The sequence below is a fragment of the Scyliorhinus canicula genome, chromosome 12 (genome assembly GCF_902713615.1).
Source record: "Scyliorhinus canicula chromosome 12, sScyCan1.1, whole genome shotgun sequence".
Taxonomy (NCBI): Eukaryota; Metazoa; Chordata; class Chondrichthyes; order Carcharhiniformes; family Scyliorhinidae; genus Scyliorhinus; species Scyliorhinus canicula.
In genome coordinates, this window is record NC_052157.1 from 134659520 (window position 1) to 134685456 (window position 25937).

A 25937-nucleotide genomic window follows, 5' to 3' on the forward strand; every position below is an offset into this window, starting at 1 on the left:
GGATGTACAGTACCACACGTCACTATTCACTTCATTAGCTATTATTAACCAATGGTTCATCTGGGTGTTTGACGCTGAGTGCATGGGGTGGGAGGGGCGGGAGAGGGGGCGTGGTGGCTGAGATATTGCAGCCCTTCGGGGCCATGACGGAGAGGAAGGTTCGGGACGCGATTAGAGACCAGGAGCGGGTTGCGAGTAGTGAGAACTGCCTGTGGTTTAAATATGGAGCCGGGGAGGGTTAGGGCGCAAGGGAGCCCATCTGCACATTGCCCAGCTCTCCAAGATAAATAAAGGTATCCCTCTGGGCTAAAACTGTCGAGTGATGTGGGATATGGACACATAGAGAACAGTAATTACACAGGAGGAACCTACTGTTAAATTTGGTTCTTTTATTGTGGGTTTAAGTACATGTAGTGTGATAATTCACACAGGAAGAAACCTGCTATTACATCTGGCTGTCCCAGTGTAAGCTGCAAGGCTGTGGAGAATGGTAATTAAATAGACTCAAACCTGCTATTATGTTTTGCTCTCGTTGTACTGGATGAAAGCTACTATGTGGCTCTCCCATTGTGGGGTTTGAAGACGTAGGGAGTGGTAATTACTTGGGAAGTGACCTGTAGTTGCATCTGGCTCTCTTAATATATGCAACGTGTTGATGCAGGTAATAGCTAACATCGTATGAACACTGATATGGCAACCTTGAAGCTCAAACGCCTTTATGCGTTGAAGGAATTTGCATTTGATAGTAAATTATTTGTTTTTGTTCTGTCTGCAATAGGTTTGCCTAATTGGCGACTGCGTTGGAGGTATTGTTGGATTTGATGCCTTGTGTTACAGTGCACATACAGCGTGTGAAAGCCAAAACAGCAGCAGGAGGGGCAGTATCGGCAGTATGCAGGTATCAGAAACTTTACAGTTATGTTACATTAGCTATGCTAAAGTCACAAAACTCGACAGACCCAGCACCAAAATGCAAATGGTGGGCAATGAGTTGAAACCTGTCAGGTCATAAAATTGATTGAAATGGTAGTCCACTCATTGATTAGCATAAATAAATGGGGTGTTGGACAAATGTTCTCTTCCTTCCCTAAGTTCTTTATTTTAATGTACAGCTAATGCTAACATTAGCCCTTTTTGAGGATAATAGCAGTTTCTTTGCTCCTCGTCAATACAAATTATTGTTCCTCACACAGTGACGGAACAAGTAGGTATTTCTCTAACTTTAAAAAAGATTTTCCCTCTGTAACTTTAGAGAGAGAATCAATTTCTGCTAAAGAGCCCAATGAACAAAGGGTTAATTCTGTCTTACAATTCTCATAATGTGTTGGCTAATTGCTGTTTTTTTAAATTATTCTTCAAAAGGATAACGTACTTCTAACAGATGAAGCTGGATCTGACTTAGGCTCCAGTAAACGACTTAGCAAAAGCAACATAGATATCTCAGGGATTGATGTGGAGGAACCAAGGAAACCATTGCCAAGGAAACAGAGTGACTCTTCAACCTATGATTGTGATACCATAACACAGCATCGTGCTTTTCTGTCAAGGTAGCAGTGACAGAGGTTACAAATCACAATTGAATAGAAATGCTGGGAAAAGAATTACGATACTTAGCATTTATTCCATGAGCCATGAAAAGCAATTCATAGCTGGTGATTTAAAATTTATTATTTCAGGGCTATATTTTTGAACTGTGATAGGGTTAGGTGACTGTAAGTGTGCATTCATTCCATCCGCGTCAATGTTTCTTGACTTGTGCTTTGTATTGGGCTGGATTCTCCGGTCTCCCCAGCCGCATGTCTCTCGGCCGCGTGCCGTTTACTGGCAACGGGATTCTATCTTCCTGCTGCTTGGCAATGGGATTTCCCAATGTAACCACCCACGCCACTGGGAAATGCGCGGGCGGGTGGCACTGCCAGCGGGAAAAATGAATCGTTATGGCCGGAGAATTTCGACCATTGTTCCCTCTGCATTTACACGCTTCCAGAACGTACCCAATGATCATTCTTTATACTTGAATCTAGATGGTGGATCTCTCCATCAATTTCACCTGGTCCATCTCAGACACTTCCCTTCCCTTCCTTGATCTTTCTGTCTCCATTTCCGGCAATAGATTATCTACTACAAGCCCACTGACTCCCACAGCTATATGGACTACAGCTCTTCACACCCTACACCCTGTAAGGACTCCATCCCTTTCTCTTAGCTCCTTTGCCTCCGTCGCATTTGTTCCGATGATGCCACTTTCCAAAATGGTGCTTCGAAAATGTGTTCCTTCTTCCTCAACCATGATTTCCCACCTACAGTTGTTGACAGGGCCCTCAACAGTGTCCGGTCCATCTCTCGTGCCACTACCCTCGCCCCCTTCCCTCCCTCCCAGAACAAGGATAGAGCCCCTTCGTTCTCACATTTCATCCCACCAGCCTCCGTATGCAAAGCATAATCCTCAGCCATTTTTGCCAACTCCAGCGTGATGCCACCACCAAACTCATCTTCCCTTCACTCTCTCTCAGCATTCCGCAGAGACCATTCCCTTCAAAATAGTCTAGTCCACCCCTCCACCATACCTGGCACCTTCCCATACAATCGCAGAATGTGTAACACCTGTCCCTTTACCTCTTCCATGCTTAACATCCCAGGCCCAAAACACTCATTCCAGGTTAAGCAGTGTTTCACTTGCACCTCTTTCAATTTGCTCTACTGCATTCGCTGCTCCCAATGTCGTCTCCTCTATATCAGAGAGACCAAACGCAGACTGGGTGATCGCTTTGCTTAGCATCTTCGGTCTGTGTGCATTCAGGAGCCTGACCTTCCCGTTGCTTGCCATTTTAACACAAGACTCTGCTCCCATGCCCACATGCCTGCTCTTGGCCTGCTGCAATGTTCCAGTGAAGCTCAACACAAACTGGAGGAACAACAACATCCGGTTAGGCATGCTACAGCCTTCCGGTCTCAACATCGAATTCAACAACTTCAGATGATTAGCTGTACCCCACCTCAACCCATTTGTTTTCATCGCATTTCATTTTAACTGTCTTTTCCCATTTCTTTCTTTCTTTATATATATTTACCCCCCAATCTTATCCACCTTTCCTCCCCTTTGCTTCCCCCTTCCCCTCCCCCCACATCTACATCTGTCACAGTTTACCCTCTGATGTTAGTTTCTCTGCTGTTTGGCATTTTCTCTTTGGTTTCAGATTCCAGCATCCGCAGTAATTTGCTTTTATTTAGATGGTGGATGTTGGTTGGCTACTTACCAGAACACAGCACTACTTTGTGGGCGTTTGAGTAGCCCTTAAACCTCCAAAATGGTCTACATGCAATGCACACACTCACATATATGCATACCTTTGAAACAAATCATGCAGGGCATCATATTGGTGAGGGTATTAGCATGCACATGTAGGTCAGACCAGGTAAGGATGGCAGATTTCCTCCCCCAACTGGTCATTATCGTACCAGATGGGTTTTTATAATGATTGGCAATTGGTTCCATGTTCATAATCAGACTTTTAATTCTGGATTTTAATTGTATACAAATTTCAGCATCTGCCGTGGCGAGATTTGAATCCGCGTCCTCAGAGCATTACCCTGGCTCTCTGGTCACTTATGCCACTGCCTCATTGAGTGCCGTCCAAGTACCAGGCAATGACCATCTCAAACAAGAGAGAATATAACCATTTCCCCTTAACATTCAACAGAATTATAAAGGCTGGAGGAAGGAAGGGTAGTGCGGGTCAGGGACATGTTTGAGGAGGGGAAGGTTGCTGGGTTAGAGGAACTGCGGGAGAGGTTCAAGTTACCAAGGGGGAGTGAGTTTAAGTATTGGCAGGTGCGGGGCTTCACGCGCAAAGAGCTGCCTTCGTTCCCTCAGGTACCGGAGTATACGCTTTCGGAGAAAATGTTGCTTCTGGATGAGGGGGTGAGATGGTAGAATCGGGGACATATATGGGTGATTGGGAGAGCAGGGCACAGCCTTAGTGAAAAGGATCAAGCATAAGTGGGAGGAGTTGGGGAAGGAGATAGGATTGGGACTTTGATGCAAAGAAACACGCTGAGTGAACTCAACCTCCTCCTGCGTATGAATGAGCCTTATTCAATTTAAGGTGGTGCACAGAGTTCACATGACCCGGGCCCGGGTGAGAGTCTTTTTCAGGAGATAGTTTACGGGTGCGAGAGGTGTAGGAGGGGGCTGGCGAACCATGCACATATGTTCTGGGGGGTGTGGTGTTGGAGAGCTTTTGGGAGGCAGTATTCAGGAACCCATCGAGGATTGTAGAGGTTGCGATGAAGCCAGATCCTATGGTGGCAATCTTTGGGGTGTCAGAGGTGCCGGAGCTGCTGCAGGGTAAGGGGGCCGATGTCATGGCCTTTGCCTCTCTGATTGCCCGGTGACAGATACTTTTGAATTGGGGGTCAGCCATGCCACTGGGAGTTGCGGCATGGTTGGGAGACTTGTACAAGTTTCTTAGGTTGGAGAAAATCAATTTGCCTTCAGGAGATCAGAGAAGGGCTTTGAGGTACGGTGGAAGCCGTTCATGGTGATATTTGAGGAGCTGTTTGTTGCAGGGGGTGGGAAGAGGGGGAGTAAATGGGGCAAAAAATGTACAAACTGTTGGCTGTTAAGGCTATGTTATGTTGAATATGTTTGGAATAAAATAGCTTTAAAAAAAACATTCAACAGCATGACCATTGATGAATCCACCAAAATCCATTGATCAGTAACTTAACAGGAACTAGTCTATAAATAATGTGTCTACAAGACTGTGTCAAAGACAGGAAATCCTGTGGCAAGTAACACACCTCCTGACTCCTCAAAGGTTGTCCACCAACTACAAAGCATAAATCAGGAGTATGACTGAATTGTGTCCACTTGCCTGAATGAGTGTGGAAACATTCAAGAAGTTCGACAGTATCCAGAACAAAGTAGATGCTTGATTGGCACCCCTTTCATCAACTTAAACATTCATCTCCTCCACCACTGGTGCACAGTAGCAGCAGTATCCAACATCTATAAGGTGCATTGCAGCAATTTGCCATGACTCTTTCAACAGCACATTCCAAAACCGAGACCTCTACCGGCCAGAAGGACAATGACAGCACATGCATAATGACACCACCACTTGCAAGTCACACACCATCCTGACTTGAAACTATGGGTGGATTCTCCTGTCCCCCAGCCGCGTGTTTGTTGGCAGCATACCGTTCACTGGCAGTGCGATTCTGTCTTCCCGCCGCTTTGTCAGTGGTGCTTCCCATTGTAACCACCTCACGCCGCAGGTAAACCCGCGGGCGGGGGGGGGGGGGGGCACTGCCGGCGGGAAAATTGAACCGCAACGACCAGAGAATTCCACTCTGTGTTGCTGTTCCCTCACTTTCACTCGGTCAAAATCCTGGAACTCCCTTCCTAACTGTACTGTGGGTATACCTACACAGCACAGACCTAAGTGCTTTGAGAAGGCAGCTTACCGCCACCTTCTCAAGGTAATTAGGGATGGGAAATATCTGCTGGCCTATCCAACAATGCCCACATCCTATGAATGCATTAAAAAAGGAAAGAGTCCCCTCCGGTTCTATTTCGAGGGATCAGCAACTTCTGTCAGGTCAGTTGCTGATTGGCTTCTATTGGCCGTTGCTACAATTTTGCAAACATGTGGTACTTTCCCACAGTCTATGAAGTGCACATCCAGTGGTACGGCAGGCAATAAAGATGTTGCTCCTGATTTCAGGGCTTCTGCACAAACCAGTTCTTTCCATACAGGGATGTGGTGGAAAGGCATCGCCCTTGAAACACAACATGATTGTGAGAATGAACGGAGACCATGGAGACCAAGACAATCTACTGGTGGTACAGGGTGCCACTGACTGTAAGCTCATCGCTTTGCATGCACCACATGAAAACTCTGCCCTACACCGAAGCCACAAAGTCCAGCTGGCATGTGACCCTGGACAATGGCTCATGTGGGTCAATGCCCGGTATCCCGGCGGCAGTGTTTATTCTGCGGTGGTTCGCTGTGTCAGCTGCATTTCAACCATTACAGTAAACCAGGAGGTAACCAGGACTGTTGGCCGACAACCTGGCTGATGAGTCCAGCGCACAAAACTTTACAAGTGTTGAACATGTATGCAATGAAAGCCATGCTACCGCATAAAATGTGACAGAACAGAGCAACGGCATGTCCGAACTATACCTCCGTTATTAAGTGGCTCTGAAAGAGCCCAGCCGCAGTTGGCACAATATGTGTCAAAGGTTTCTGATATTCTGATGCATACAGCACAGCTTTGCCCATCAGGAGGGCTCAGTCCTTGCTACCAGCTACATGGTGAGGAGCAGCCACAGCAAGGAAGGGAGAAGGCAAACTAGAGCTCCTTTCTGGCTGGGCTATCTATCCAGAGCTCATCTGAATGAGATACCAGTAACTGCAGCCCCCATTTACCACTCACCAATAGCACCACACCTTACACTCCCTTTCTTACTGACCAGCAGAGCTTCCCCTTTATCGATATACAAAACCACCACAAAATAAATATTGTAAACAACCTAAAAATCAAACCGATGGCATATCAAACAAAGATCAACTGATCAGCCTAGTCTATTCCCAGCACGGCAGCACGGTAGCATAGTGGTTAGCACAGTTCCTTAACAGCTCAATGGTCCCCGGTTCGATTCCCAGCTTGGGTCACTGTCTGTGCGGAGTCTGCACGTTCTCCCCGTGTGTGCGTGGGTTTCCTCCGGGCGCTCCGGTTTCCTCCCACAGTCCAAAGATGTGCAGGTTAGGTGGATTGGCCATGCTAAATTTCCCTTAGTGTCCAAAAAGGTCAGGTTGGGTTGTGGGGATAAAGGGGATAAGTTGGAGGTTTGGGGCTTAAATAGGGTGCTCTTTCCAAGGGCTGGTGCAGACTTGATGGGCTGAATGGCCTCCTTCTGCACTGTAAATTCTATGCTTCAATGATTGCTTTAGTATTTGTTTTCTATGTGCCTTTTCCTGCTCTGATGCTGTTGTGCAGTGGTGCTCCAGAAGCTGCAAACCATGTCCAAGGAACAAACCGAATGCTTTATTTTAGCACTGCTTCCTCAGTGAGTTGAAGAATAGTTCTAGCAATCGTACCATTGGAACACAAGCTCCACGATGCATTATTGCCTTCATGAAATTGCTTCTTCAGTCCTATTTATTACTCCCACTGCCTCCGTAATCTTGTCCCTGTTCTCGGATAATTGCTACTCTTCAATCAACCGTAGGAAGGAGTGCAGTTGACAGGGCAGCAGCTATTGTTGACTTTTTCTGTGGCGTTTTCTCGCTCCGGAAGCAAGTATATAATGGTAGATATTGGTCGGCATTGCATCATTTATTTGATGTAAAATGCGTGTACAGCATTAAGGAGTGAAATTGTCTGAGCCCAGTCTGTGAAGGCAATATCTGATATGGATGCTTACAACAGCTGTTTTGTTCCTTGAATATCTAAATTAGGGGTCTAATGCCCATTGAAGGAATCCTTTCGTGCAATGACCAGTATAAACTTGCCCCTGCCCTACAGGAGTCATCGACTGCCCCTGCTTCTGCCACTGAAAGGAAAGTTCAAAAATATTCTTAGAACTTCTTCCTATGAATTCAGAAAAACAAGAACACTCCAGTGACTCCACCAGTAATGACTGTCCTCTCTCAACCTTCAAGGCCAGAACCAAAGCCCCTTCTCATGGGAATTAGCCAACAGCCACTGCCAGCGGGATTGATGGCTGGAAACTTAAGTGTTGCCTGTGGAGGTACAAAAGGGTTGTTAGCGCACCCTGATCATGTTAATGAGGCCTGAAAACCAACTTCCAACTATCCTTGGGAACTTTTCTTCAGTTGCACATTGGCTGCACAGCACAACTGCATCAATACCAAAAAAGAGGCCCAGAGTCATTTCTACCTCATTATTTCTTTTCAATACCTTTCCCAGTCAGCTTGGGAGAAATCAGGAACTCCATACATGGTGAAACTGTCGATGAGAATTCTATTTCCTCTCTAGTGTATTGTGCAATACCATTTAAACTGTTCCATTAAGTTTGGTCAATTAATTGGACCATGCATTTGGGTTAGCCACAAAACTGAACTCATGATTGCAGGAGAATTAAAAAGCTAAACATATACATTCAGAAACACGTGTATTAGAATGTTTGGGTGGCAGTCCTGTAATTCACGTGGCCAACACATAAAGTGATGCTCTTGACAATAAGATGATCATGCTGGAGATTTGAGTGTGCAGCTTTGGTGAAATGCCTCACACTCTCTTGACACTTTTTAGATTCTGTACTTTAACATATAATGACTGAGCTACATTTTTGGATTTCCTCAATGTACACCTTGCCGTTTGGAAAGTTTCCTGTACGAAGCAGTTCAAAATAACCAACAGACCCTCAGCGAATCATTCCAGATATCGGATCAGATTTTGGCGATCGAGGCAGGTAACTTCACTTGCCGTAGCCACCTCAGTAAAACGTGCCCCGAATCATAAAACGTTTGCTCCTGGGGGCGGGTGCGCAATGAAGTCTGGGCTCCTGACTCCAGAAGCAGACAGTCGGAGATAACGAGGGCGAGCTCTCTGGGAATGGGTTCCTAGTTTTAGAAGAATTTAAGCCCTCTAGCCCTCACCCCTCCCATCCACACCATATGGCCCCTTATACCCACCCCCATGCCAACTCAGTGCTACCTCATCCATTCTCCACCATGGGCAGACCTCAGGAACCATGAGGAGATTTAATAAAATGAACTCTTGTGTGAATCTTGTCCTGCCACCTACTCGGCAGATTTGGGGGTGGGACTTCCACATTTGGATTCTGGCCATCATTTTTAAGGTTTGTGGAGTCTTGCCAGCTCCACAAAAATATGGCAATATATCTCCATCTTATCACATTCGTATTATCATCAATTTTAACATAATCTTTTCTAACCAGAGAAGCTTGATGTCCTTGTCTAACATTGAGAATATATGAATGAGATTTAACAACAAGAAGAATGATGGAACAATTATTATAAACATGATATATTATGGAATTTTAAATATCAGCATTAAATTCCATTCATATAAAATAGTTTTCTAATATCTTTTTCCCTAAACCTATATTAAAATCCACCCAGCATTAAAATTCTATTAGCTCTTGTAGTATTTTCACCATTGATCATCTTTCAATATCAAAATGACAGTTCAGGAGTATAATCTAACAGCCGGATGATTTATCAAACACTTGACTCAAATATTGCCCCAGTATATTTTATGATTTTTCTATTGAATCCATTGAAACAACCACAAGTCATTTTAGTATATATTTTTAATTCTTAAAGGCTCTATTTAATGTCCTTGGCATTATATAGAAAATGTTAAATGTATAATTTCCACAAAGGACCATAATTTATTTCTAATCATTCTTTTTAAAATTCCAATGGAAGTTTGCTCAATAAAACTGGTCAATTGATAATATTTTGACATCAGCTTCTTTATGAACTCCAACGGCAGTTCCAGTTTAATGAAACACGGAGGAGCTGAGAATCCACAGATTGTGGTGTGAGAGAAACCTGCCCAGAACCTCAGTCACTGATTCTGTCAAAATTTAGAGAGCCAGGAGGAGGCCAATGGAATTGTCTACCATTGGCAGATAGCCATGTCACAAAGGCACATCCTTGGTCACAATGACTGAAGAAGCCACGAGTTGTCACACAACATTGACCAATAGTTCAGGGAGCATCAAGTCCTGCACGAAAAATGAATGATGGATTGCCCACATAGCCTTCCTTATCAAGCGACCATATTTAAATGGATGATGGGCAACTTGTCTGTTCTTTGTGACCCAGACCACAGTCACAACCTAGGTTCCGTAGGGGGGTGGGGGGGGGGGGGGGGGGGGGGGGCACATTCCCTTTGGTATTCTAATGCAGCTAGTTTCAGCAAATACACAACCATCAGTGAAGCATTCGGTTACATTGAGGAAATGGATTATTGGAATTCCCAGGATGGGGAATTCCCACTTTTGTCCAACCCCCCCCCATCCATGCTAATGGTATTATATGGGATGGGCAGAAGTCCTGTCCTTTACAAGAGATATCTCTGACTGTACCATTGAGGCCTCTGCATGTGCCTCTGCATATAGCTCTGTCTATTGCCTCCATCATTTGCAAGTTGCTCGTCCGAAGCTTCATTTGGCTGCTTGAGATCTTTATGCTGATAACACTTAGCTCTACCTTACTGCCACCTTCATTGACCACGTCCAACATCATGACTCAAATGGTTTGGCTCACAGGGCTAAATCGCTGGCTTTTAAAGCAGACCAAGCAGGCCAGCAGCACGGTTCGATTCCCGTACCAGCCTCCCCGGACAGGTGCCGGAATGTGGCGACTAGGGGCTTTTCACAGTAACTTAATTGAAGCCTACTCGTGACAATAAGCGATTTTCATTTTTCATTTCAAATGAACCATAATTTGTCCAGCTTTATATTGAAAAACCAAAGCCAACTTATTTTGGCTCCCACATGCAACTGTGCCTCTCTATCCTCAATTCCTTCAACTTCCTTGGCTAGCAAACTGAACCAAGAAGTTTTGTCCCCTCATCAACTATGGAACATTGCCTGCATCAGCCATGAATGTCTGCAGAAACCCTAATTCACACCTTGACATAGAATGTTTGTGGATGGGGTGCCAGCCAAGCAGGCTGTTTTGACCTGGATGATATTGAGCTTCTTGAAAGTTCTTGGAGCTGCATTCATCCAACCAGTGGAAAGTATTCCATCACACTCCTGATTGGTGCCTTATAAATGGTGGTGAGGCTTTGGGGAGTCAGGGAGTGAATTACACATCATAGGATTCTGAGCCTCTGACCTACTCTTGAAGCCACAGTGTTTATATGGCTAATCCAGTTCAATTCTTTATCAATGCTAACCCCCAGGATTTTGATAGTGGAGGATTCAGCAAAGCCATTGAACGTCAATGGCTGATGGTTAGATTCTCTCTTGTTGGAGCTGAACATTGCCTGACGCTTTGGTGGTGTGAATGTTACTTGCCGCTTGACTGAGGAAAGACATGGAAGATTAAAATGTCTTCTCCGATGAAGGAAGGAGATAATGGAGACGAGGGCTTGGATGTTGCAGAGGCACACATGCAGAGACTTCAATGGTACAGTCCATGACAATCTAATAGTTAACAGATTCCAGGTCGAGTAAGCTATGACTATTTGGTCTTCTATATTCTATTGCCTGGAAGACTACGGCTCCTTTTTTGTAACATGCATTATACTTTGCTCTCATGTATCTTGATTTATGACAGGTAAAATAAATTGCACGATTTAACATCTGCCTTGCTGGTGATGTGATGCTTTGCATTTGCTAATATACTGATTCCTTGCACCAAATGTGTGCATCATAGCCTGCACCTCACTCCATTCTCTTGTGACCTTGCCCACCTGTAAGTAGAAATTAGATTCTTCCCATGCCCCTCACAAAGTCTTGAGTGCATGGAACATTGAAAGCAACATAAATTCTTACCTGGCCAGAGATGCATTCATGTCACACTTAGACCTGCTCCCATTGGGGAATAGACCTCATAGAGAACTCTTGCAGGTGGAATGAGAAATATGGGTGCACAGGGAAGGCTGTTTAGCTCCTCGAGATTGCTGCTCCATGCAGCTTGATCAGGGAATTTCTTGTCACTGATCCCCAATCTGCACGCATCCACATTAACCCTTCACATCATTGTCATCGCAAAAGGTTTTGAGGTTACTTTGGAGTCCATTCAATGACAGTGCCTCACCTGCAGAATGGGCTGTTCAGTACCAACCACTCATGACCCTCCAATTTGCTACAAATCTCAGTCCTAGAGCCCCTTAGTATCACTGAAGACTAAACTCCATCATTCGGGACACATCAGCCAAGTTAAACATATTTCCTGCATGGACCCTGCAGAGCCCTGGAAGAGCTCTTGTGTCTTCACATAGATAGTCGCTCAGTCCTCCACATGCTCCAGCGCACAGGCTTATTCAACTCACTCTCAGCTGGTGGGACAATATCCTGCTCCTTCAGTGATGTCTTGTGCACTTTGGTTGCAATCCCTTTAAATGTGTCCTATTCAGATCCTTGATAAGGAGATGAGCAGGCCAAACAGTTCTCCGTGTGAGTGAAAGCAAATTACTGCAGATGCTGGAATCTGAACCCAAAAGAGAAAATGCTGGAAAATCTCAGCAGGTCTGGCAGCATCTGTAGGGAGAGAAAAGCGCCAACGCTTTGAGTCCAGATGACCCTTTATCAAAGCTAAAAGACACAGAAAGTATAAAAGATATTTATATATATTATAATATATAATCTTATATTATAAGATTATAATATAATCTTATATTATAAGATAATATAAGATATTATCTTATAATAGATAAATAGATATCTATTTATATCTATAAATAGATATTTGCTATTTATTTTAGCAAAGGGACCAAGGGAAAAGAGTGCTAAAAGCCACAGAAACCAAGGGGAAAGAGGGCTAATGGCCGTCCCCAGAGAGAACAAAAGGTGTGAAAGGCCAGAAAGCAGAGAAACTAAGATCAGAGGGTAAACTGTGACTGATTTAGATGTGGGAGGGACATTGGTGGGAGAGAGGGGAAGGGGGAAGCAAAGGGAGAAAAGGTAAGGAAAGGGGGATAAGATAGATGGGGGGAATATATATAAAGAAAGACAAAATAGAAATAAATGGTAAAAGACAGTTAAAATCAAACGGATTGAAAACAAATGGGTCGAGGTGGGGTAGAGCTAATCATCTGTAGCTGTTGAATTTGATATTGAGACCGGAAAGCTGTAGCGTGCCTAACCGGAAGATGAAATGCATTCAGGAGCCTGACCTTCCCGTTGCTTGCCATTTTAACACAAGACCCTGCTCCCATGCCCACATGTCTGTCCTTGGCCTGTGGCAATGTTCCAGTGAAGCTCAACGCAAACTGGAGGAACATCTCATTTTCCGGTTAGGCACGCTACAGTCTTCCGGTCTCAACATCGAATTCAACAACTTCAGATGATTAGCTCTACCCCACCTCGACCCATTTGTTTCCATTTCATTTAATTTTAACTGTCTTTTACCATTTACTTCTATTTTTTCTTTCTTTATATATATTTCCCCCTATCTCACCCCCACTTTCCTTACCTTTTCTCCCCTATTTTTCCCCCTCTCCCCCCACATCTACATCTGTTACAGCTTACCCTCTGATCTTACTGTCCATGGGCAGTACGGTAGCACAGTGGTTAGCACAGTTGCTTCACAGCTCCAGGGTCCCAGGTTCGATTCCCGTCTTGGGTCACTACCTGTGCGGAGTCTGTACATTCTCCCTGTGTCTGCATTGGTTTCCTCTGGGTGCTCCAGTTTCCTCCCACAGTCCAAAGATGTGCAGGTTAGGTGGATTGGCCATGCTGAATTCCCCTTCGTGTCCAAAAAGAAAGGTTGGATGGGGTTATGGGGGGGTGGAGGGTGGATGGTGCTCTTTCCAAGGATCGGTGCAGACTCGATGGGCCAAATGGCCTCCTTTTGCACTGTAAGTTCTATGTTTCTCTGCTGTTTGTCCTTTCACACCTTTTGTTCTATCTGGGGACTGCTATTCGTACTCTTTTCCCTGGGTTTCTCTGGCTATGACTAATCTTCCATTCCCCCACCCGACAGTATATATATCTCCCACTTTCTATGTCTTTCAGCTTTGACAAAGGGTCATCTGGACTCGAAATGTTAGCTCTTTTCTCTCCCTTCAGATGCTGCCAGACCTGCAGAGATTTTCCAGCATTTTCTCTTTCAGTTCTCCATGCGAGGTAAGGTTGAGCGACAATGCATCCCTGGAGTTCCCTGGGATGAAGGCCTTGTGATGCCTGGCTGGCGCTCATCCTCTCTGTGGGTGCGCATTGGTACCTGTCTGGCTCCTTGAGGAGAGCTGGTGCCTGGAGGGAGGTTGGCATACCCCGTCCTCCTCTTGCTTGCCCACTGCTGCACTGCACCTATGGCTAAAGTGATAGCGCTCTGGTCTGAGCAGGTATACGGCAACCACTGTGCATTCTGCTGAACCTGGCTGTCCAAGGAAACTGCCACCCTTCCCATCAAGGCAGCCGGGTGACCACGTTGGAGACACAACAGCTGATAGAAAGTGGACGGACTCCTCCAGTCTTTGGTCCAGTCTAAGGATGACCTCTGGCATCTTGTTCCACTGCCTGTCTCTGCATCTCAGCATGTCTCCTTGGGATGAGTCCAGGAATTCATCATCTACATGGGGCTGAGCAGGGGCCTGGTATCCATCAGTCCTCCAAGTGACAGAGACTTGGCTGCCACTTCCTCTGCCAGCTATGGACCCCTGCCCATGAGCTGCTCACTACACCGTGACCCTGAGCCTAATCTAGAATGTCTGTGCTGGGGGAGGGTGCAAGTGAATGTCGCGACGGTGCATCCCTGAGGGATTCTGAGGCATTCACCTCAGAGTTTGGGTTTGTGGCTGGAGCTGTGGGTGGCCTCCCTTCTCTGCCTCTCCCTTGCTGGTTCCTGGAATGGAGAAGAAAAATATTTATTGGATGACTGAACAGGTTCCCTTGTCTATGTCTCACTCTGTCGGCACATGTGGCAACTCCAGACTGGTGACACCCTCACTGGCTTGCCAGCGGAGTCCTGTCTCACTTTGTCTCAGGTATGGTCCTGCTCCATCCCAGTTATTTCTGAGGCCTCTGTGAAGGTGCTTAGGATTCTAATATCTGGAAGGCTGACACCAGTCTCGGCCCGCTCCCTCCTGTTGTGAGCATTCTCGTCTTGCAAACAGACAGAAGGATTGAGTGTCATCCCAATGGGTGAATGAGCGGTTCAGGAGCATGCATGCCTATGGCAACTTCTGAGCCCTCTCCAGTAAGTGGTTAACAGCAGGATGTTCTGCAACTGATAGAAGATTGAAAGCAGAAAGTGGCCGACTTACAGTCAGCGCACATGTCCCATCTGTTGGTGAGTGCTGCTGCCCAAATTCTATTTGCCATCCCTGTGCTCTTACATATTGACACTGCCTGATGGCCTTATGAGTGTCAGTTTCTAGTGAGTAGATGGTGCCACTTACCCTGCAGCAGATCGTTCATCCTTTTTGACATGGCTGGGCTGTTCTCTTGTCAGCCCTGGGTGGTAACCTCCTTCTGCAGCTTCCATCCAGGTCACCATGGTCAGATGGGAGGGCCTCCTGCTGCCATTCCAGGGAAACCTTGCATCTGCCACCTTTCCTGGATGGCCTGGAGGAGAACCTGAAGGGAGGTTTCGCTGAACTATGCGGCCACACTTTGCTCTGGGATATTGTTCTCTGCAGTAGGGCTCATGCTCTGGAAGGACAGCCAGACTGTTATTCCTGGCTTGCACTGAGTGAATGGCTGCCGAGGTGCCCTTTGAATATGGGTTCAGGACCTTCAACCCCATGAGGTAACTGCGGGTCCAGACACTTTCCTGCCCACCACCACTACGAGATTCACCATAAGTTCCTCAGCAAATGTAATGAGCTCAACAGTGTGAGATTACACATGGCCAGCCGTCCGACACCCCATTCCCAGTGGAAGTCACTCTCATTTCTTCTCCTGCCACCTACCTTATAGTCCAGAACGTTTTGTCCAATGGGTCTATGCCTGTTTTTATGATCCACAAACTCAACACTGGATTTCTCTAATGATCTCTTTATTGGTCTTCCCCCATGCATCCTGCATACATTGCAAGCCTCACCTTCAGGAATGTCTTCATTGACTAATCTTGATGGATTCCGCTAACTTTCTGCAGCCTCAGAGAATCACTTAGCAGTTCCTGGTCTGCAGCTGAAAATCATTCCTTTCACTTTATCCCCTTTTTTGTCTGCAACTTCCCCAATCCTATTTTCCAGTCAGAATTCACAACCGGAATTTCCTTCTCACCCCATTCTCAGCAATGGACTTATCTTGACATCATCTGCTTTGTCAATGCCTTTGCCTTGTTACTCTCTTGAACCTTTCAGAAACTCCTTAAAATCCACCTCTTGAATCATACATTAAGCCACTTCTGCTAACCATCTTTTACTATTGGCTGACATGTATTCTCATCTTTGTGCAGAACAGTGGAGAAATGTGATAAGCTTTTAACTGTTGGTGCTGCGATACTTCTCTGCTTAGTTTTTGATTGCCTCAATGTTGTTTTAGCTGTTTGTTACAAAATTGTTATTTTTGCATTACTGCAGTCAGTTCTGCTATATATCTAATCTGATGCCGACCTCAATTTCTTTATTGGTACTTCTCCCGGAATCTGGCACATCATAATAGAAGGTCCTTCTGTTTTTCTACCTGTCGATAGTTCAGACCGTGTCCTATTGGGCTCCCCCTCCACCAACACCCCGACTTCCTCCCTCCCCACCACCCTTCTTTCTCCTCTCTCCCCATCACCCCCCTTCCTTTCCCTTCAGTTGGTACAGAGGCGAGGGTATCTGGTCTCTCTAGCACAAAGGTTTAGGGCTTGTACCATTTGTTTTTTGTAGAAATGTGTTGTGAACTGTTTTAATAATCAGAGTATCCACCCTCCCCACCCTCCCTGTACATTGGTACTGAGGCGGGGGTGGGGGGGGGGGGGGGGGTACCCTGTTTGTTCAACACAAAATTTGTGTTTGTACTGTTTGGCCTTGTCTATATTTTTTACTGTTTTAATAAAAAGATATGGCACAGCTCCTGGTAATTCATCAGAATTCTTAAAATGAAAAATGCTGATAAAATCTATCATTTGAGAACAAACTGATCACAAATGCATGGTGGTTAGCATCAATGCTTCACAGCTCCAGGGTCCCAGGTTCGATTCCCGGCTGGGTCACTGTCTGTGTGGAGTCTGCATGTCATCCCCGTGTGTGCGTGGGTTTCCTCCGGGTGCTCCGGTTTCCTCCCACAGTCCAAAGATGTGCGGGTTAGGTGGATTGGCCATGCTAAATTGCCCGTAGTGTAAGGTTAATGGGGGGATTGTTGGGTTACGGGTATACGGGTTACGTGGGTTTAAGTAGGGTGATCATTGCTCGGCACAACATCGAGGGCCGAAGGGCCTGTTCTGTGCTGTACTGTTCTATGTTCTAAATGAAAATGAACCAGTTTTAACTTAAATTGTTTCTCATAAGTTGATGGCATTGGTTTTAATTAATCAAAGTGTAATTTATTTTAAAACAGAAGTCATTCCAGCGCATTAAACGATGACCCTGATTTGCAGAGGACAAGCAGCACTAATTTATTAGAAGGAAATCCAGGACGATTTGATTTTGAGGTGTCTGACTTCTTCCTTTTTGGCTCCCCACTGGCTTTGGTTCTGGCCATGAGGTGGACCGTACTTCCTTCAGTAGATGGTAAGACTTTCCAAATCCAGCATCAGTATCAAAGTCAGTCAATAAAATGTAGCTCAAAGGAGGCTTGAGAGAAACCTGTGCAAAACTGCAAATTGCACTGCGGAATCAGTGATTGCTCAGCATGCACACTGTGTAGATCAAAGCACAGTCATTGTTTTTACTCCAATAATTCCGAAATTAATTATTTGGAGTTGTACAGGATCTGTCATGATAGTTTACAGTGTTTTTTCTTCTCTTCAGTGTAAGGATTAATTTTGCATAATTGTATCCATTTATCCGGTAATTGTGCAAAAATAAATCATGTTCCTGGAAACAGTGTCCAAATAAGCATTCATTTTCTTTTAAGGATTGGAGCATGCAAATATTTGCCACCACATATTAACTGCGAAGGAAATGCTTCCCGAACCCTACAGCTACACGCGCAATTGTATAGAATCTTTGTAGTGGAGCCTACAATTCTCGGCCAGAGACACTCATTGCGAATCCCATTTCTGACTATGTGAGTTATCCGACTCCATTAGTTTGCAGGTTTTTAAGCTGGAGTTTTGAGGGCTACATGGTTAACAATTCCCCTTTTGGAGATGGAGGGTCGTAACCAGGGACAGCCCTGCTCCCCCACCTTGCTCTCTGAGCTAGCCCGTTCCATTGCAGAGCTCCTGGTGTTCCTCAGCTAGGGGTGACAGAGATTGCAAAGATAAAAATAATTCAAAAATAGATATTTTTCAAAGAGATCTAACTTAATGTTTCTTCATCTCAGCACAACACAAGCGGGTATTATTTTTACTGTACATGTTGCTATAATGAGCACCATTCAATAATCGATGTACAATTAAAAAGATTATTACATTTTCGGGGTTAAATTGGCACCGGTCACGGAGCAATTCATGATCCGTTAATGGGCTGGCACCGGAACTTGACTGATTCTAATGGAAAACGGTGTCCGATTCACAGAGATCGAGATTTCGCCTCAGGAGGCTGACAAGCTGCAGCCACTCCCCACATACACTCATCCCAGCCAATGAGATGGCAGCTCGGAGAGTGGCACCCTGGTTTGCGGACGCAGAGCTTGAGCCCCTGCTGGAAGCTGTGGAGGGAAAACGGGCCACCCTGTTCCCCGGGGTGGGAAGGAGGCTGCCACCCACTGCCGTACACTGGGCCTGGGTGCAGGTAGCAGAGGCTACGAGCCTGTGTTGATGGGGCCTGTGTTAGTGACTCTCTCAGAGGAGGTGCTGGAACATCACAGTGCCTCGGAACCCCCCCACCAACCCCCATCCTGTCCTTGGCGCACCTGGTAGCCATTAGGCAGAACAGGGTGGCACCAGGCCCTGTCGCTCCAGAGGACAGTCACCAAAGGGTCCCAGGTCATAGGGCAGAAATCGCAGCAGGCGGCCTCCATTCCTGATGTACCACCTGGGAATCCTCCTATACGTAGCATTAGGGGCCCTAAGACCAGAAGGATAGACGCTAGTCAAATTGGCACAGGTGCAAGACATGGGATAGCGTTAGCGGCTAGGGCACAAACCATTATGGAGATGTTCACCTGTTATGACCAAAAGAAATAACTGTGCACAAATGTTCCAAACTGCCTCGGTGCTCATTCAGAAGGGTGTGAGGGATGGGCTGGGCTGGGCTGGGCTAGCTGCAGAGAGGGTGCTTGTGGCTGACGTTGGCGATGGTCATGGGCCGGGGCCCCGTGGTCGGACACCGCATGTTGCCCCGATACCCAGCACCTTCCTCTCTGTGGAGCACCAGAGATCATAGCAGAGCGGGTTGTCATCATCCTCCATCCCATGGGACCAGACCCGCTGTAACTGCCAACCCATGGCCTGCAACCGATAGTGAGGCAGGTAGGAATCACGGAGGGGGTTGCAGGGGGATGGGAGGGGTGGTGCAGGGAGAATGGTCATCAGAGGGGGTGGTCAGCCAGGCTGGGGGGAGGGGTGCGGGGTGTGGCGGTGAGTTGGGTTGTTCCTGCCAGGCCCCCTAGTTGGTAAACCTGGAGGTGATCAGAGCATCCCATGCGAGCCGGCCCTGGCGCATATGTTGTGTGGCCTCCCGTTCCCATGCTCTGCCCGTCCTGGTCCTCCTCCCCATTCTCATTGGACGAGGCCAGGCATTCATCCCCCTCCTCCAGTATGTCACCCCTCTGCTGCGCGTTGTTGTGGAGGACGCAGCAGGCCAGCACTGTGGGAGACTGGAGGGCCACTCCAGAAAGGTCCAGGCACCTGAACTGCATCTTCAGGATGCCGCTGCACCACTCGATCATGCCTCTGGTCGCTGCATAGGTGTCATTGTAGCGGATCTCTGTGCAGATCTGTGGCCTCTGGATAGGCGTCATCAGCCATAACTGCAGCGGATAACCCCTGCCACCCAAAATCCAACCCCTCACCCGGGGGCACGCCTCAAAGGTATCAGGAACCGTTGAGTGTGCTAGGATGAAAGCGTCGTGCACACTGCCTGGGTATCGGACGCAGAAGTGCATGATGGGCAGCTCATGGTCACACATCAGCTGCACGTTAATTGAGTTTGTGAAGACCGGCCCGTCATGGACTGGTGCTGGTTTGGGGATATGCATCCTGTCGTTGACCCTCTGTACCTGGAGCATCACAGCAATGGCGGCGATCCCCGCTTGCGGGAATCCCGGTGGGCTCGGTCTGCATGGAATTTGATATACTGTGCCGACCGGGCATATAGGGTCTCCATGACGGCACAGACACAACTGAGAACCGAGGTGTGTGAGATTCCAGACAGACCCCCGTTCAGTGAAAATCAAGGGTGGCGCCGGGCGTCAAACGAATGCCATGCTCGGTCCCTCGACAGCGGCGTGAATCAGTTCTATGCTGCACGTCGATGTGGGCATGCAAATTGTACAGTAAAGGCTATTAGCTTATCATTAACGGGCCCGACCCGGCATTTTCCAGGCTTTCTGTCACGCTCCACCTCCGCCAGGAAGAATTACTAATGGCGAGGTTGGTTTGCGGTATTTCAAATTGGGAAATAGGTGTTGTGGCTGGAGGAGTTACAAACAGTGTCCAACATCGCTATAGTGTGCTAACAGTTGGCCGCTGGCTCGGGGGCATCTGCCAGCGCCAGGGGGAGTAGTGCGTGGCGGCTAGGAGGTGGGCCTTGGGGTTGGGGTGGCTGAGCACGGACCGCCATTGCTGCAGCCTGCAAGGCAACCGTGCAGCTGCGCACGTCTCTGACTTCCCACTGGGAACTTAGCGCTGCAGGTCATATTGGTGCCCCCCAGGTCAACCCTTCTAGGTACCCCCTGGCCCCAGTCAACCAATCAACAGTATGGGTGTGCTCCAGCGCAACCAGTACTATCATCTTGGCTGAGTTGAGGGTCAGCGTGCATTGAAATTAGGTGAGTTCTACCTGGCGCCCGTGCCAGCTCATTAACCGGCCTAAATTGCTCCAGGACAGGCATTGCTTTGTAGAACAGGCATTGTAGAACACTTGCAATTCAATCCAGGCATCAGCACTTAGTCTCTCAAAAGGAGAATTCACCCCATGGTCTTTCTAGGAAACACTTCAGAGAAGAAAAAAAACCCAGCATAAAAAAAACGCTCAAATAGTACACTCGTCTTTCCCGGCAGTACTTCAAAGCAGACAAAATTCACGATAGAAAAACGCAGTCAGGAAGGACACCTGCTCAAAAGAAAAAGCACTTCAGGGTTCATGGACCTTGAAGTGCTATAAAAACAAAGAGCTAGCCTTAGCTGTAAATCAAGAGGTGTAAAAGTCAATGGAGTGTGAAATTCAATGGAAACAACTGAGTGCAATGGGATAAAGTAAGGCATACGGCATCTTTGGAACCACAGAGCCTATTCAAACTTCAAGGGGAGTGAAATGTGTCTCCAATAAACCAGCTGCAGAGTGGTTCTGTTTGTGGAAGGATTTTAGGACAGGTAGGTTGCAGTTGTACTTTGCCCTGTTATGGAGCATCTGGCCCATGTGCCCACTGGAGGTAAATGGAGAGGGGAACTCACCTTCTTGCTCCTTCTCGAAGTCCATGGAATCTGGTCCCCACATTTAAGGGCCAGTAATGACTCACGCCTGGGTGACTACCCGCTGGGGAAAGCGGGATGATACCGGGAGGCCGCTGCATCCGACTTTAATCTCACTGATGAAATTATGATGAATACAAATAAACTGTGATACAGGGCACGATTCAACTAATTGGGAACAAAGTCCCAAAAGCGAGTGAGTTTAGCCGCGTGTCTCCCGGCGCTCAGAGTGCCGAGAAACACATGGCTATACAACGCGACTTGAATTGTATAAGGGGCCTCAGTGGGGAGAGGCTGCATAGAGCCCCATTTTGTACATTGGGGAGTTCCATTCACCGGAACTCCCCAGTGTAACGAGAGATCAGGACGACATTAGAATGGTGTTGCGATCTCCAAGGCCCCCAAAGCAACCCTCCGACTCCTACAGCCTAAACACAGCGTGGGAGGGTCCCTGCCCCTACTCACCCCCCCTACTCAACCCCCCCCCCCCCCCCCCCCCCCCTCCCTACACCACACACACATAGGGCTTCCCAGCCCCATCATCCACCTACAGAAAATGCCAGCTTGGCACCCTGGCAGTGCAGGCCTGGCACATTGGTAGTGCAATCTGGGTGCCAGCCTGCCACTTCCAAGGTGCCCAGCTGGCAGCAGCAGTGCCTGGCACTACCCTGCACAAAGGGCATGCAGCTGTGGGCCTCCAATCCCCTGGGAACCCCCTGGGGAACTCCCCCGCATGAGTACCGTTCCGTCTGGTCCCTGTTGTGGGGCCAGTGAAGAACAGCGTTCACCCAAATTCTCCGAGGCGAAGGGGATGAATCCCAAAAGTTTCAGGTACATTGGGAATCTGCACATTAGAGTGAGACTAAGTGTCCCGCTTCAATATGCAGATTTGCCAAAATGTGATCCCGCCCACAATGGGCGGGATTTACATCGCAACGTCTCGGGATCTCACAAGGCTTTGCGAGCCTGGTAGATCCCGTGAGCGGGGTAGATCCTGGGAACAGTGAACTCAGCCCAATGCATCACACAAGCTTGCCACCCTCGCATTGATACTGTACACACCTCCGGCTGCCTCAGGAAGGCAGACAGCATTGTCAGAGACCCCTCACACCCAGGCTTTGCTCTCTTCTATACAGAAGTCTGAAGACCTGCACATCCGGACATAGGAACAGCTTCTTCCCCACAGTTACTGGACTCCTCAATGACTCTCCCTCGGACTGATCTGTTCCCTGTGAGAACACTATTTGTGACGCCCTATGCTGCTCTTGTTTGGCCTTGCTCCGCACTGTAACCAGTCACTATTTGTTGATGCACCACTGTCAATGTACTCTGTCGATTATTCTTTTGTCTACTATGCACGTACTGTGTACGTTCCCTTGGCCGCAGAAAAATACTTTTGACTGTACTTCGGTGCATGTGCCAATAAATATCAATCAATCAAATCCTGTTTCGGGGCTCTCCCACAATTACTCAACAAAGCAGGATTTGCATGGCCGGAACACGGCTAGAAAATGGCCTCCACGGTTTCTCTGAAGGGAATTATCATTTGTATCTGCTTCCGTACTTTCACACCTCTCTTTTTTTTCTCTAACAGTGGCTCACCTGCGGCCTGCGTGCACCCAGGTCTACAGCCTCTTCCATTCAGCTGATCCCTCTGCCTCTCGGCTGGAACCATTGCTGGAGAAAAAGTTCCAGCTCCTGGCTCCATTCTCTGTTCCACGGTACCAGCGATATCCTTTGGGAGATGGAAATTCTGCTCTTCTAGGTATGTTGTTCTTACTGTATTGTGGTGTGGAATGTGGAAATTAATTTGGAATCTGCCTCTTGCAATTGAAAATACTTCAATGAGTTTACTTTTAAAAATGTGCTCATAAACAGGATGTTAGGCACCTAGACTTCTTGGAAGGTGTTTCGACTAACAATACTTCATAATAGAAGATTACGTTGAAAAATATGATTGCAAATTTATTACAAGATGAAATATACTCAACGGGTTTTTGTTCATCAGAATCTCCCAGGGTATTCTGAATCTGTGAATGTTCTAGGCACATTTGTCAAATCTTGGGCGGGATTCTTCGTGCTGGCGGATGTGGCGCACCCCCGTCGGCAACAGGATTCTCCGTCCCGGCAGCCGGTCAATGGGTTTTCCCATTGTAGGCACCCCCACACCGTCGGGAAATCTGTGGGCGTGAGTGCGCTGCCGGCGAAACGAAGGATCCTGTCGAGGGAGAATCCAGCCCATTGGATATAATCAGGGTCTAAAAGTCACTGCACTCTTGCAGTCCAGTGGCAGCTTGGCACAGTTTTAAGTATTGTCATCTCTAGTTGGGAGATTACGGATTTAGAATCCTTTGCAGACTTTAACACACTGTCCAAGCTGTGACGTCAGTACAGTACTGGAGGAGTCCTGCATTGTTAGAGATGGTGTATTTCAGCAGAAAATTAAACCGAGGCTCTGTCTGCAAGTTTCGAAGGACATAGAAATGTCCATGGTTTACAAAAAATGAAACATCATCTTGACTTCCTAGCCTTAATAGTCTTCCCTCTCACAACAATAACAGTCAGTCATCTTATTGCTGTTTGTGCAAGATGGTTGCAATGTTTGACAACTACAGCTAAATTTCAAAGGAGAATGTTTAGGAGAGATACAGTGCCCGGGATTTACTGGGGTGCGGAATGAGTGGAGCCTGGTGAACGAGTTAATGATGGCAAACCCAGAAGTTTGTGTTTCGAAGAATGCCGTACACATTTAATGCCAGGGTATGTGCGTTTTTTCTTTAAGCAGAATATTGTGGATACTGGAAATAGGATTTTTTTAATGGGAAATTCTGGAAATACTCAGCTGGTTAGGCACCTTCTATGGATCTGCTAAGTATTCGCAACGTTTATTTACAGTTCTTCTTTCCTAAGTTCTGCACCCAAAAGGCTGCTGGTTCAACATAGGAAGAAATTGGAGAGTCAGTGTTTGTGGACTGGTCAATGATTGCAGAGGTGGGATGGTTCGCGGGTTCCATGATTGTCAGGAAGCTGAAATTGTGAGAGAGATGAGGAGGGAAACTGGGACCTGGAAGATCTGGGTAATGGTGGATCGTTAAGGGAGAGGGTTAGACAGGTCACGAGAGAGAGAAGGTGCAGGGAATTGCAGGGCATCTTGTTGGGCCAAGAGGAAACAGTCTTGCTCACCCTGAAGCCCAAGCAGTGCCGAATAGGCATTTACCTGATGGATTCAGCCCTTCTCACCTCCTATCCTGCCATGTTTTCCGAGGCCAGGAAAACCTGGTCCACAACAGTTACAAAAGTGATGCAGACTTCCTCTTTAAAGAGGTCACCAATCAATTCTCCTCATGAGGCTGGATTGGTTGTCCATCACCATTAAATCTGAAATGGGTGAGTTTGAGATTATTGTTTGACACTTTTACAATTTTACTCTCCATTGAACAAAATTCTTAGGGGGGGGAAATTATCCATTCAAACTTTCCAGAGAATATATTTGTCACTTTTAAATTACAATGGCATTATAAATAAAGTGCTTTCCAACTAATGGATTACTTTTCGAATTGCAGACACTGTTCTTATGCAAGTAAACATGAATAGCCATAAACAACAAATGACTGGCTGATGTATTAGGGACAATTCACTTGAAGACGAGGTGAAAATGGTAGACATGCCATACTTCTCAAAGCCTTCAGCAAGAGGCCACAGCCATTGTAGCTTTGAGTCTTTAACTGGGGATGCCACAAGAGCTAGAGTTCACTGATTGTAGGAGAATGGAAGACTGACCGGACTCCCTTCAAGGACCCTGGCAAGTCCGTGCAAACATTAGTATAAATGGACTTAGTATTAAAACTGCATCGGACAGACTTTGAATAACCCGTGGTGCCTCTGTTGCCCTCAGAACAATCTCACCTCACCCAAAATCCCGACCTCAATTTTCAAGCATGTCCTTTTATCAGGACAAAAAATTTGTGGTGGAAGAAAATTACGTCCTAATAAATTTCTTAGTTGCTGTCTTATCCTGTTTGAATATTACGGTAGCTGGGGTTTTGAAAGGAGCTGCTGATGGCTCAGTGGACTTTTTAGTAGGTGACTCCTAAAAAAGAAAACTAGTTCAATAAGTACATGGGGAGTCCACACCGACTAAAATAAAGACCCTTCATTTATTTACAATAACGATACATACACTACTGGGTCTCTTGCTGGTGGGTGCCTTATTGGCCAACCTTTTGGAGCTCGTACTACACGGGAACCACGGAGAAGGTAATCCTTCGCGGCCTGTAAGTCCCGTGCGGGTTATTACAACCAGCATGTGTTTATGTTAGTAGCGTGACAAATATGGAAGTTGATACTAATATGGATGTAACCTTTATATGCGTTTCCTCGTCCAAGGCTCCATGCCACCACAGAGCACACGCCTCTGTAGACCACAAGCGCAACAGCTTGGACACGCCTGATCTAGGATTCTTAGCAGCCAAGAGTGAGAAATTTAGCGACTAGCTAAACTTAAACCGTGATGCTACACTGAAAAGAAAATACAGTTCTTACAAAGTCACTTCCACCCTGGGTTCTTTGTATGAAAAGGAC

General features: G+C 46.8%; 1 protein-coding gene across 7 annotated transcripts in view; it reads left to right on the forward strand.

Annotated features, from left to right (window-relative positions):
• pitpnm3 (PITPNM family member 3) overlaps positions 1-25937 on the forward strand; it is an 856450-nt gene that overhangs the window by 669025 nt on the left and 161488 nt on the right. For all 7 annotated transcript variants that reach the window (XM_038814215.1, XM_038814218.1, XM_038814216.1 and 4 more), the window contains 4 exons: positions 779-898; positions 1363-1547; positions 17174-17346; positions 22951-23121. In XM_038814215.1, the coding sequence (XP_038670143.1) occupies positions 779-898; positions 1363-1547; positions 17174-17346; positions 22951-23121 (649 nt within the window). The remainder of the gene's footprint in view (positions 1-778; positions 899-1362; positions 1548-17173; positions 17347-22950; positions 23122-25937) is intronic.